The following is a 14,002-nucleotide window of genomic DNA, read 5'->3' as shown; positions in this document are numbered from 1 at the left end:
GGAGATAAAGCTTCTTTATTAGTGTTACAAGAAGGTTTACATTAACACTGCAATAGAACATAGAACATAAAACAGTACAGCACGGTACAGGCCCATCAGCCCTTGATGTTGTGCTGAGCTACATCTAATCCCAAGATCAAGCTATCCCACTCCCTATCATTCTGGTGTGCTCCATGTGCCTATCCAATAATTGCTTGAAAGTTCCTAAAGTGTCCGACTCCACTATCACAGCAGGCAGCGCATTCCACACCCCAACCACTCTCTGAGTGAAGAATCTACCCCGAACATTGCTCCTATATCTCCCACCATCAACCTTATAGTTATGCCCCCTAGTAACAGCTACATCCACCTGAAGAAATAGTCTCTGAACATCCACTCTATCTATCCCCTTCATCATCTTATAAACCTCTATTAAGTCGCCTCTCATCCTCCTCTGCTATAAAGAGAAAAGCCCCAGCTCTCTCAACCTTTCCTCATAAGACCTACCCTCCAAACCAGGCAGCATCCTGGTAAATCTCCTCTGCACTCTCTCCAATGCTTCCACATCCTTCTTATAGTGAGGTGACCAGAACTGCACACAATATTCCAAATGTGGTCTCACCAAGGTCCTGTACAGTTGCAGCATAACCCCACTGCTCTTAAACTCAAACCCCCTGTTAATAAATGCTAACACACTATAAGCCTTCTTCACGGCTCTATCCACTTGAGTGGCAACCTTCAGAGATCTGTGGATATGAACCCCAAGACCTCTCTCTTCCTCCACATTCCTCAGAACCCTGCCGTTGACCCTGTAATCCGCATTCAAGTTTGTCCTACCAAAATGTATCACCTTGCATTTAAACTCCATCTGCTACTTTTTGGCCCAGCTCTGCATCCTATCAATGTCTCTTTGCAGCCTACAAGAGCCTTCCACCTCATCCACTACTCCACCAATCTTGGTGTCATCAGCAAATTTTCTAACCCACCCGTCAGCCCCCTCCTCCAAGTCATTGATAAAAATCACAAGTAGCAGAGGACCCAGCACTGATCCCTGTGGTACACCGCTGGTAACTGGCCCCCAGTCTGAAAATTTTCCCTCCACCACCACCCTCTGCCTTCTATGAGACAGCCAGTCACTTATCCAATTGACCAAATTTCCCTCTATCCCACACCTCACTTTCTTCATGAGCCTACCATGGGGAACCTTATCAAACATCTTACTAAAATCCATATATACGACATCAACCGCTCTCCCTTCATCTACACACTTAGTTACCTCCTCAAAGAATTCAATCAAATTTGTGAGGCAAGACTTACCCCTCACGAATCCGTGCTGACTATCCCAGATTAAGCTGCATCTTTCCAAATGGTCATAAGTCCTATTTGTCAGGCCACTATCTCCACTGTGCTCTCTCGCAAACAAATCTAACACTTGGCCCGGTTCATTACCCAGTACCAAGTCCAATGTGGCCCCACCTCTTGTCGGCTTATCCACATATTGTGTCAGGAAACCCTCCTGCACACACCATACAAAAAGTGTCCCATCCGAATTATTTGATCTATAAAAGTTCCAGTCAATATTTGGAAAGTTAAAGTGCAATGAAGTTATTGTGAAAATCCCCTAGTTGCTACACTCCGGAGCCTGTTTGGGTACATTGAGGGAGAATTTAGCATGGCCAGTGCACCTAACCAGCACGTCTTTCAGACTGTGGGAGGAAACCTGAGCACCTGGAGGAAACCCACACAGACATGGGGAGAATGTGCAATCTCCACATTTTTTTTATAGTGATTCGTGGGACGTGGGTGCCACTGGCTGGCCAGCATTTATTGCCCATCCCTAGTTGCCCTTGAGAAGGTGGTGGTGAGCTGCCTTCTTGATTCACTGCAGTCCATGTGCTGTGGGCTGACCCACAGTGCCGTTAGGGAGGGAATTCCAGGGTTTTGATCCACTGACTATGAAGGAACGGTGATATATTTCCTAGTTGGGATGGTGAGTGGCTTGGAGGGGCATGTGGTGGTGTTCCCAGGTATCTGCCCTTGTCCTTCCTAGGTGGAAGTGGTTGTGAGTTTGGAAGGATCTTTGGTGAATTGCTGCAGTGCATCTTACAGATAGTCCACACTGCTGCTACTGAGTGTTGGTGGTGGAGGGAGTGGATGTTTGTAGATGTGGTGCCAGTCAAGTGGGGCTGCTTTGTCCTGGACGGTGTCAAACTTTTCTTAAGTGTTGTTGGAGCTGCACCCATCCAGGCAAGTGGGGAGTATCCCTTCACACTCCTGACGCACAGTGACCCAAGCCGGGAATCGAACCTGGGTCCGCTTTGGGTTACCGACTGAGCTTGGATACATCCTTGGAAGTTTGGGGTGGGGCATGGGGGGGGTCGCAGTGTCTCCATCTCCGACTGGGGGTTGGGATGTTGGTGGGGGGGGGGGGGTGGTGGGGTCCTCTCCTCAAGGATCAGAGGCCTCCGGATTGGGAACACCAATCCTGTACAACTCACACCCTGTTTATATATTTATGATGTGGAGATGCCGGCGTTGGACTGGGATAAACACAGTAAGAAGTCTCACGTCAGTGGCTTGTGTGCTGCTGAATAAACCTGTTGGACTTTAACCTGGTGTTGTGAGACTCCTTGCTGTGTATATTTATTGTCAGCGCGGCTTGAGAAAGTGTAGCCTCTCCCTTTGGAATTCTAGAGTCTCTGCCCACCCTCCCGGCTCCCCCCTCACCCTCCCGGCTCCCCCCACCCCCAGAGCAGGCTGAACAGATGGTAATTCTTTGCGGCTCCGTGTTTTGTTATAAAGAAGCCAGGGCCTGTGTGACCTTGAGGAAGGGTTCGCTGCATTAGTGCCTTGGTTTGAAAAGCTACTGGTAAGCACCCTGTCCCCGGTCAGGAGGCTGGAATGGATTGCTGCTGTCTTCCCTTTTGAAGCTTTTAATTAAGTGATAACACTGGGACAGGGTGAAGAATCCGAGACAGGACTATCTGCTCCGACAGATAAAGGCGAGAGGGGCCAGGATGTTAATCACCGAGGGGCCATGTGTACTTTGATAGTTCAGACACATTGTGGCGTCGGCTAACACTATTGTGCTAAGTGTATTCCTTCGAAACCCCCGTCCTTTCTCAGTGAAAGTGTCTAATCCTGCAGCGCAGGGGAGGCCATTCAGCCCTTTGTGACTGTACTTCCTTTTCTCAGAGAACCTGGTGCCCTGCTTTTGGTTTCTCTTGATCCTATAAATATTTTAGCGTTACAAGTAGGCTGGCAATGAAGTTGCTGTACAGAGAAACGGAGAGAGTTTTTTATTGTCTGTCACCCTCTTGGTCCCTCGCCCTCAGGAACCTCTCCAGCACCGCACTCCCCCCCCCCCCCCCCCCCGCCTCGGTTCTGATCCCAGCCGATGTCCCCACAACACGGGAAGGTCACAGAATGGACCCCCGGCTCAAAGGATGGTGGCCGAATTCTCCAATCTCGCACACCCTGTCGCCAGCGAGAACGGAGAATTTGGCGCTCAGCCAAATCTCCATTCACCGCAGCGGGACTGGAGAATCCCGGCTGTGGGGGAGGTCAGAGAATTCCAGCTAGTAACGGTCACTTTTTTTGTAGAAAATGTGGATGAACAGGACTGCTAATTAGTCCTTAACAGAAAGAAACACTTATTGAATATAAAATGTCTATCGTACAATACTCCTTCACTCTCACTTATCTTTACAAATGTACACAGATTTTATGGATACCAGGTTACAAGATATATAAGAACATAAGAAACAGGAGCAGGAGTAGGCCAAGTGTATCTCATGTTATAATGTTTAGTATATAATCCCTGTAAACCAACAGGCTAAATGTGGTCAGACACACCCCACTGTGAGTCCAAGTGATAGATGCCACCTAATTGGACTTCTGTCGATTTCTCCTCAAATGCCTCCAGATGGTTGTTAGACTGAGCCAATCAACCTCACTGGGTTCTGGATTCCACACGAGTGTTTCCCAAACTCCACTCTCGGAAGGACACATCGTGGGATCTTGTTCCAAACAGCGCTTTCCCTCAGCTGTTTTAAACAAGGATTCACTTCCAGGATTTCCAACTCCTTTCAGTGTCCCTCTGCTTTCAATCGCCTCACGCATTCAAGCTTCCACTCAGTCGCTCCGGTACCCAGCCACACCGACAGGACAGCACTGCTTCACAGACTGCGTTAAGGTCACCAGCTTTACGGTTGCTTCAGGTTGCTCACTTCCCACTGGTTAACTTCACCTGGTTTGCACTATCCAGCTCTGTTAATGAACAGCACCTTGTTCAAATTCCAGTTACTTTTATTCCTTTAGCTTCTGGGACTTCTCTTTTCATTTCTTTGGTTTCTGGAACTATCTGTTCTTTAGTTTCTGGGACTTCCCATTACTCCTTTGCCCTGTTTTTGTTCTTGACATAATTATGAGATTGTTTCCTGCCTAGCAATGAAGCTTTTACTGGCTCCAATTAAAACGAAAGTCAAACTGTCTTTCTAATTTAAAGGTGACCCATGGTTGCTAAGCAACAACTCAATCCTTCTCTAAGTTCTGTTTGTTTTTCGTATCATAAACTCTGAAACCACAGTGCAGACACAATTTGAAATGAAATTAAAACCCCTGTGTGCATAAACACCTTTGTTTAGTGGGAATCTAACTAAAATTTTAACCCTGACACAGAAACACTAAATTAAACTAACTTAAATTTTGAGTGGCACGGTGGCACAGTGCTTAGCACTGCTGCCTCACAGCTCCAGGGACCAGGGTTCGATTCCTGGCTTGGGAGACTATGGAGTTTGCATGTTCTCCCCGTGTCCATGTGGGTTTCCTCCGGGTGCCCTGGTTTCCTCCCACAGTCCAAAGGTGTGCAGATTAGGTTGATTGGCCACGCTAGATTGTCCATAGTTTCTCGGGATGTGTAGGGTGGAGGAAGTATATGTGTGGGGATTGTTGTCGGTGTGGACTTGATGGGCTGAATGGCCTTTTTTCTGCGCTGCAGGGTTTCTATGTTTCTATGTAAATCTATGCCTATTTCTAATCCCCAACAATACAAAGATAGATTACATAAAACTGCCTCTGTTTCCCGGCACTCCCTTTTACAATTACTGATGGAATCTGCTTCCTCAGCTCAAGTATTCCAGATCCTAGCAATTCCCTGAGTGGAAATATTTCTCCTCATCTCCCCTTTGTTAGTTATTTTGAACCCATGAACTCAAGTTTACTGTCGCCTGCACCACAGGTCGTCATTTCTTTGTTTCAACTCCATCGGAATCCCAACATCCTGAAAGTCCCCCATTAATCTCCCCCCTTCTAAACATCCCTGATCACACCCTGGTAAATCTCCCCTGGACCCCGTACTTCATTACATCAGTGCAATGCCCAGAATTGCCCACAATACTCCTGCTGAGGTCTAACCAGCGGCCTGCAATGTTCTGGAACGATCTGGATATGACGGCATGGAGACAGAAGGGAGGTCTCGAGGTGTGAGGTGAAACGGGGAAAGGATCTTCATACTCAGGGTTAGAAAGATGATTCAGGATTCTGTGCTCCCAACAAAAAGCGGAAATGATTTTCTGAACCTCGTCTTGAATGGGACAAATAATTTAAAAGGAATAATTTGTGGGGCTGTGGGAAACGAGAAAAAGGAGTGAGACTCATTGAATAGTTCCTTCAAAGGGCCAGCATAGCGCAATGGGCTGAATTGCCTCAGTCAGTGCTGTATGATTCTCTGAGTTTGGTGGATGAATTTTATGGATGAATCTAATTTCTGTCCCTCTATGTTCCAGGGGAGCCACGGAGATTCGACCCAACATTCAAAGGACCAATTCATAACCGGTGAGCAACCTGCCTCTTCCCCAACACGATCTTACAGTATCAGTACACGTTGTATCTAACTGTACAGGGGGTTAGCCTGTACCTAAATGTACACGTGGGTGGCACAGTGACACAGTGGTCAGTACTACTGTGTCACAGCGCCAGGAACCCGGGTTCGATTCCCGGCTCGGGTCACTGTCTATGTGGAGTTTGCACATTCTCCCCGTGTCTGCGTGGGTTTCCTCCGGGTGCTCTGGTTTCCTCCCACATTCCAAAGTTGTGCAGGTTAGGTGAATTTGCTTTGCTAAATTCTCCCTTAGTGTACCCGAACAGGCACTGGAGTGTGGTGACTGGGGATTTTCACACTAACTTTGACCTGATTTGATTTATTATTGTCACATGTATTAACATACAGTGAAAAGTGTTGTTTCTTGCAAGCTATACAGACAAAGCATACTGTTCACAGAGAAGGAAATGAGAGTTCAGAATGAACAGTCATAACTAGGTTGTAGAGAAAGATCAACTTAATGCAAAGTAAATCCATTCAAAAGTCTGACAGCAGCAGGGAAGAAGCTGTTCTTCAGTTGGTTGGTACGTGATCTCAGACTTTTGTATCCTTTTCCTGAAGGAAGAAGGTGGAAGAGAGAATGTCCGGGGTGTGTGGGGTCCTTAATTATGCCGGTTGCTTTGCCAAGACAGCGGGAAGTGTAGACAGAGTCGATGGGTGGGAGGCTATGTTTGCGTGATGGATTGGGCTACATTCACAATCTTTTGTAGTGTCTTGCGGTCTTGGGCAGAGCAGGAGCCCATACCAAGCATAACTTCATTGTGGTGTTAATCACCACTATCGAATGAATTGGAAAATTGGTTCAGAATCAGATTAAATTTCCATCTCCATCAGTTAGAGTTCATGTCACATTGACCCCGGCCACAGAGTCCAGGGATCGCTGCAGTAGGGGGTGCAGGGGAAAGGGTACACACTGTGTCTGCTCACACACCCAGCTAACAAACGGAATTATTGAGCTGCTGATTTCTCCCAGGAAAAGGTTAAATCCAAGATTTGCAGGTGCAGAATGTGCTCTATTTATAGCTGTTCTTGTGTGCCGAGCTTAAATTAATGAAACCACAACTTGTTTACCTAATCTCTCCCGAGTGGTTGCTGCCTTTATGTCAATATAATAACAGTATCGATGTAGAATTGAGGATGTTTCGATTCAGTCTTCACAGAATCATAGAATTCTTACAGTGCAGGAGGCCATTCGGGTAAACCCCGTAAGCTTGCGAGTTTACTATCAAATAACTCGGTTGGACTTAAACCTGGTGTTGTCAGACTTCTTATTGTATTTCCTCTGCCTCCAGAGCTGACTGGAAGATGATGTAAAAAGTCTGACAACACCAGGTTTTAGTCCAACCTATTTATTTGATAATATACTCACAAGCTTTCGAGTTAGCCCCTTCGTCAGGTGAATGGAGAGTTCTGGCCTCAGACAGAGCATATAAAGCACAGACAGTTTAGAGATTACTGATTAGAATGCGAATCCTTACACCTAACCTGCTGTTCAAGACCTGAAGTGGCTGACAATGTGAGTGGAAGGAGCACTGATCACAGTTTAAAGAGATGTGTATTGTCTCCAGACAGTACAGTAAGTGAGGTTTTGCAAACACAGGCAAGTCACGGGGGTTACAGATAGTGCGACATGAACCCAAGATCCCTGTTGAGACCGTCCTCATGTGTGCGGAACTTGGCTATCAGTCTCTGTTCAGCGACTGTCCACCCCACCATCAGACTCACCATGGACTATTCCCCAGAATCAGTTGCATTCTTGGACACACGCATCTCCATTAAGGACGGTCACCTCAGCACCTCACTGTACCGCAAGCCCACAGACAATCTCACAATGCTCCACTCCTCCAGTTTCCACCCTAAACATGTTAAAGAAGCCATTCCCTATGGACAAGCCCTCCGTATACACAGGATTTGCTCAGATGAGGAGGATCGTGACAGACACCTCCAGACCCTGAAAGATGCCCTCATAACAACAGGATATGGTGCTCGACTCATAGATCGGCAGTTCCGAAGCGCCACAGCGAAAAACCGCACCGATCTCCTCAGAAGGCAAACACAGGACACAGTGGACAGAGTACCCTTCGTCGTCCAGTACTTCCCCGGAGCGGAGAAGCTACGACATCTTCTCCAGAGTCTTCAACATATCATTGATGAAGACGAACATCTCGCCAGGGCTATCCCCACACCCCCACTTCTTGCTTTCAGACAACCACACAACCTCAAACAGACCATTGTTCGCAGCAAACTACCCAGTCTTCAGGAGAACAGTGACCACAATACCACACAACCCTGCCACAGCAACCTCTGCAAGACATGCCGGATCATCGACATGGATACCATCATCACACGTGAGAATACCATCCACCAGGTACATGGTAAATACTCTTGCAACTCGGCCAACATTGTCTACCTGATACGTTGCAAGAAAGGATGTCCCGAAGCATGGTACATTGGGGAGACCATGCAGACGCTACGACAACGGATGAATGAACATCGCTCGACAGTCACCAGGCAAGACTGTTCCCTTCCTGTTGGCGAACACTTCAGTGGTCACGGGCATTCAGCCTCTGACCTTCGGGTAAGCATTCTCCAAGGCGGCCTTCACGACACACGACAGCGCAGAGTCGCTGAACAGAGACTGATAGCCAAGTTCCGCACACATGAGGACGGTCTCAACAGGGATCTTGGGTTCATGTCGCACTATCTGTAACCCCCGTGACTTGCCTGGGTTTGCAAAACCTCACTTACTGTACTGTCTGGAGACAATACATATCTCTTTAAACTGTGATCAGTGCTCCTTCCACTCACATTATCAGCCACTTCAGGTCTTGAACAGCAGGTTAGGTGTAAGGATTCGCATTCTAATCAGTAATCTCTAAACTGTCTGTGCTTTATATGCTCTGTCTGAGGCCAGAACTCTCCATTCACCTGACGAAGGGGCTAACCCGAAAGCTTGTGAGTATATTATCAAATAAATAGGTTGGACTAAAACCTGGTGTTGTCAGACTTTTTACTGTGTTTACGCCAGTCCAACGCCGGCATACCCACATCATGGAAGATGATGGCCAGCACCCCTGCAATTTCCACTCTCACTTTCTTCATTGTATTTTATCTGGTCCTGATGTCTTGTCACCTTTATGTACCAATAATTTATCCAATACCACCTCCTATTACACACCCTTTTAGTGTTTATTTGCCTAGGGAGGACTTTGGGGTTCTCCTTTATGTTGGCTACTAGTCTTTTCTCATAATCTCTCTTTGCCTCTCTGGTTCACCTCCCCCCAGAACCTTCTGTGTTCTTCTTGGTTCTCAATTTTGTTATAAGCAACTCTTTCTTCTTTACCTGAATTTCGATCTCTTTTTGTCATGCAGGGAGCTGTGGATGTGTTTGTGATATTCCTTGACTGTGCCCAAATCATTCCAGTTTGGAAGGTAGCCCATTACTCGCTAGTTTTACCCACCAGCCTCTGGTTCCAGTCGAACCAGTCAAGCTCTGTTGGTACTCAGAATATTTAACACCCAGTCCTGTCCCTCCTTGACCAGGACTCTGTTACCATCACAACATCACGTTTCCACATTGCAATCTGCACCTGTAACTCCTCAAGCTTATTTATTCTGTGCATTCACACACAGACAGATTTGATCTGATTTATTATTGTCACATATATTAACATACAGTGGAAAGTATTATTTCTTGCACGCTATACAGACAAATCATACTCTTCATAGAGAAGGAAAAGAGACTGCAGAATGTAGTGTTACAGTCACAGTTGGGGTGTAGAGAAAGATCAACTTAATGCAAGGTAGGTCCATTCAAAAGTCTGACAGCAGCAGGGAAGAAGCTGTTCTTGAGTCTGTCGGTACGTGACCTCAGACTTTTGTATCTTTTTCCCAACGGAAGAAGCTGAAAGAGAGAATGTCCGGGGTGCGTGGGGTCCTTAATTATGCCGGCTGCTTTGCCGAGGCAGTGGGAAGTGTAGACAGAGTCAATGGATGGGAGGCTGGTTTGTGTGATGGAGTGGGCTACATTCACGACCTTTTGTAGTTTCTTGCCTTAACCTCCTATTTCACATACATCCGTGCAGTCCCTTCAAGGGATTGGTTGTTTATAGATCACATGACCCTCCTGGGGCCTATCAGAAAGAAGTGTGTGAATGGCTGCCTATTGGGTATTGGAGTGCATTTCTAGGGAGGAGGAACCAGCAGCATGAGTCTGGGTGTCAGTGGAATTGGACCCGTATTTATATTGAGCTTGTCTGTATTTCGTTTAAACTATTCTTCAGTAAAGCTGCTTTATCCTGTTACTTGGTGCTCCAGTATTTACTCTTCGTGTTTGAGCTGCTTAGCTTTGTGTAGTATTGTCAGCTGCTGGTCAGTTTTTACAGCCAGGACAGAGTTACATAGATTTTAGATAGACAAGGGGGTCAACTGTGTGTGTGTGTGTGTGTGTGTGTGTGAGATTACACAGGAAGGTGGAGACACAGCCACAATCAGATCAGCCTTGATTTTATTGAATTCCAGAACAAGCCTGATGGGCCAAATGGCCTAACCCTGCTCCATGTTCCTTTGTTCTATGTAAATGAACCAATAATAAGTGAGTGCGCAAAAAATTGTCAGGTGGAGCATAATGTGGAAAATGTGAACTTGTCCACTTTAGGCAGGAAGAATAGAAAAGCGGCAAATTGTTTAAATAGAGAGAGATTACTGAACTCTGAAGTACAGAGGGATCTGGGTGTCCTGGTACATCAATCAGGAAACGTTATTATGGAGGTGCAGCAGTGATAAGGAAGGCAAATTGAATGTTGGTTTTTTTTTGGCTCTGGCTCCTGCTCTGCCCAAGACTGCAAGAAACTACAAAAGACCATGAATACAGCCTAACCCATCACTCAAACCGACCTCCCATCCATTGGCTCTGTCTACACTTCCCGCTGTCTCGGTAAAGCAGCCAGAATAATTAAAGACCCCCCCCCCCCCTCCCCCAGACAAACTCTCTTCCACCTTCTTCCATTGGGAAAAATATACAAAAGCCTGAGGACAGCTGCCAACTGATTCAAGAACAGCTTCTTCCCTGCTGCCATTAGACTTCTGAATGGACCTACCTCACATTACATTGATCTTTCTCTGCACCCGAGCTATGACTGTAACACTACATTCTGCACTCACTCCTTCTCTATGTACGGGATGCTTTGTCTGCATAGCATGGAAGAAACAATACTTTTCACTGTATACAAACACGTGTGACAATAATAAACTAAGTCAAATTTAAATCGAATCAGAAGTAAAGTTAAAGTTTATTTACTAGTCATAAATAAGACTTACATTAACACTGCAATGAAGTTACTGTGAAATACCCCTAGTCGCCACAGTCTGGGGCCTGTTTGGATGAACACACCTAACCAGCACATCTTTCAGACTTGGAGAGGAAACCGGAGCACCCGGAGAATGTGCAAACTTCACACACAGACAGTGACCCAAGGCTGGAATCGAACCCGGGTCCCTGGCTCTGTGAGGCAGCAGTGCTAACCCACTGTGCCACTGTACTGTCCTAAATTAAATATTGCAAGTGGAAGAGAATATAAAAGTTGGCATGTTTTACTGCAGTTGTACAAGGCATTGATGAGACCACATCTACTTTAGTCTCTTTATTTAAGAAAGGATTTAGATGTATTAGAAACAGTTCAGAAAAGTTTCATTCAACTGATAACTGGGCATTATCCTGGGGGGGCACAATGGCACAGTGGTTCACACTGCTGCCTGACAGCACCAGGGATGTGGGTTCCGTGTGGAGTTTGCACGTTCTCTCTGTGTCTGTGTGGGCTTCCTCCGGACGCTCCGGTTTCTTCCCAGAGTCCTGGTTAGGGTGCATTGGCCATGCTAAATTCTCCCTCGGTGTACCCGAACAGGCGCCGGAGTGTGGTGACTAGGGGACTTTCACGATAACCTCATTGAAGTGTTAATGTAAGCTGACTTGTGAACTATTAAAAGAAAGTGTAAGGAAAGATTGAACAGGTTGGGCTTGTATCCGTTGGAGTTTACAAGATTGAGAGGTGATTGTATTGAAACATGTAAGACCCTGAGGGGACTTGACAGGGTAGATGCAGGAAGGGTGTGTGACCCCCAGCTGGGGAGAGACTGGAACCAGGGGATGCAGTTCACAAATCAGGGCTCTCCCATGTAAGAGAAAGTGAGGACTTCTTCCCTCACTGAGGAATTCTCCCCCGGAGAATGTTGGAGACACGGCCAATGCCGATTTTAAACTGGAATGGGATTGATCCCAGGTGGACGAGGGGGTCAGTGTCAGGATTGGCGAGAATGCGAAGTTGAGATCACGATCAGATCAGCCAGAATCTTATTGAAAGGTGGAGCAGGCTCGAGGGGCTGATTGGTCCTCATTCTTGTGTTGGTATCTCTGTGAGTTCAAAACCCAACACAAGAAGACAAGGAATTTAAATTCAATCTTGAAGAGAATTTGGAAATTTAAAAACAGGTTCCAAGAAATCTGTGACCGTGAATTGTGCAACCCGTCTGTGATCCTTACCCAGTCTCGGCCGATACCTGACACCTGACCCCACCCCACCACCCAGCAATGTTGTTCAGGATGTGACCCAACAACAACTAATGCCAAACCTGCCATCAACAACCACTGCAGGAGAATAAAAACGCTTCACACCGCTGTCGTGTTCTTAGAATCAGAGAATTTTCTAGCACAGCGGGAGGCTGTTTGGCCCATCTTGCCTGTGCTGGCTCAGCGAACGAGCCGATTAGTCCCAATCCCCGGCTCCTTCCCGGCACCTCTGCAAACCTTTTCCCCTTCAACTATCTCCCCAGTTTCCCTTTTGAAAGTTATTATTGAATCTGCTTCCACCGCCCTTTCAGGCAGCGCATTCCAGATCACAACAACTCACTGCGCTAAAAAATGTCTCCTCATGTTACTATTCAGCTTTCAAACAAATCTCCCCGCAGCTGTGATAAACGTGAAGATTCAAGATCTCATTTCGCTGCGTTCTGGGGTTTTTTTTATAGCAATTATTTAATTCAGTGACAGATGTGGTACCTTCATTAAAGTTTATCGCGAAAAATTACTTCTCAGCTACCTCATCCTCTCTGCACTCGGCCAATGATTCTCAGTGAGTGGGTTGGTGAAAACTGGAACTTTTTTTGTTTCTGGAGGACACGTTGCGAAGGTTTAATAAACACGTTCACAGCTCTTCACCGTGATTCCAATTTACTCATTGCCTGTCCCAGCTGTAGAAAAATGAACACAATTACCAAACATCTATAAATACATGAAATATTCAGCAATTCCCTTCATCCATTCCCTGGGGGGGGCAGTTTTCTTGTCCTGTCTTCCATAGGAATTGGAGCAGGCAGTGGGGGGGGGGGGGAGGTGGAGGGGGTGGGGGTGAAGGAACCATTCAGGTCCATTGACTTCGAGGGGGGAGGATTTTGGGGCAAGCGTGAGTTGCTAAGTTCCACATTCTCCGCATTCCCTCAGTAAAGAGGTTTCTCCTAAATTTCCCATTGTCTTCTGTCGATGGAACCCATGTTACTGAAAGAGGCCATTCGGCCCATTGTGTCAGTCATGGCTGAGAAAGAACTATCCGTTCCAATCTCACTTTCCAGCTCATAAACCTGTCGGTTACCGAGTTTGAATATTTATCCAAGTTTCTACCTTGAGCAGCACTTCAGGAAGCCAGGGCTGAGGGGCCTGTTCCTGTGCTGTAATTTTCTTTGTTTTTTTTTGCTCTTTGTAGGCCTGACGGGGTAAAGATGGCAGATTTCCTTCCCTCACGGGAATTAGTGAACCAGATGAGATTTTATTGATGGTTATTCAGTGTTTCATGGTCACCGTTACTGAGGCTGGTTTTCGGTTTCAGGGATAGAGGGTAGAATTTCCTGTTATTCACAGAGTTTTGGCAGAGGGAGAGGGCCAGTGTTTAGTCAGGCCAGTGGCATTGCCCACACTCTGGCTCCAGTGAGTGGACACAATGGAGCCAATCAGCAGCTTAGTAACTAACGTTGACACATTTATTAGAAAAGCTGGGATTTGCCTGATTTTTGGGAGGGAATTTCTTGATCCTGGGACGTAACCTCCTCGGAGCGGCAATCAGCCTTGGATTTCCAATCCGTGCTCACTGCCTA

General features: G+C 46.6%; 1 protein-coding gene across 5 annotated transcripts in view; it reads left to right on the top strand.

The window, feature by feature from the left end:
* slc44a5b (solute carrier family 44 member 5b) overlaps positions 1-14,002 on the top strand; it is a 273,622-nt gene that overhangs the window by 125,315 nt on the left and 134,305 nt on the right. For all 5 annotated transcript variants that reach the window (XM_080195082.1, XM_080195084.1, XM_080195080.1 and 2 more), the window contains exon 2: positions 5,766-5,814. In XM_080195082.1, the coding sequence (XP_080051208.1) occupies positions 5,766-5,814 (49 nt within the window). The remainder of the gene's footprint in view (positions 1-5,765; positions 5,815-14,002) is intronic.

This window comes from Carcharhinus amblyrhynchos, chromosome 9 (assembly GCF_965287045.1).
Source record: "Carcharhinus amblyrhynchos chromosome 9, sCarAmb.v2.hapA, whole genome shotgun sequence".
Taxonomy (NCBI): domain Eukaryota; kingdom Metazoa; phylum Chordata; class Chondrichthyes; order Carcharhiniformes; family Carcharhinidae; genus Carcharhinus; species Carcharhinus amblyrhynchos.
Note: the sequence above shows the minus strand (reverse complement) of the source record. Positions and strands in the feature narration are given on the sequence as shown.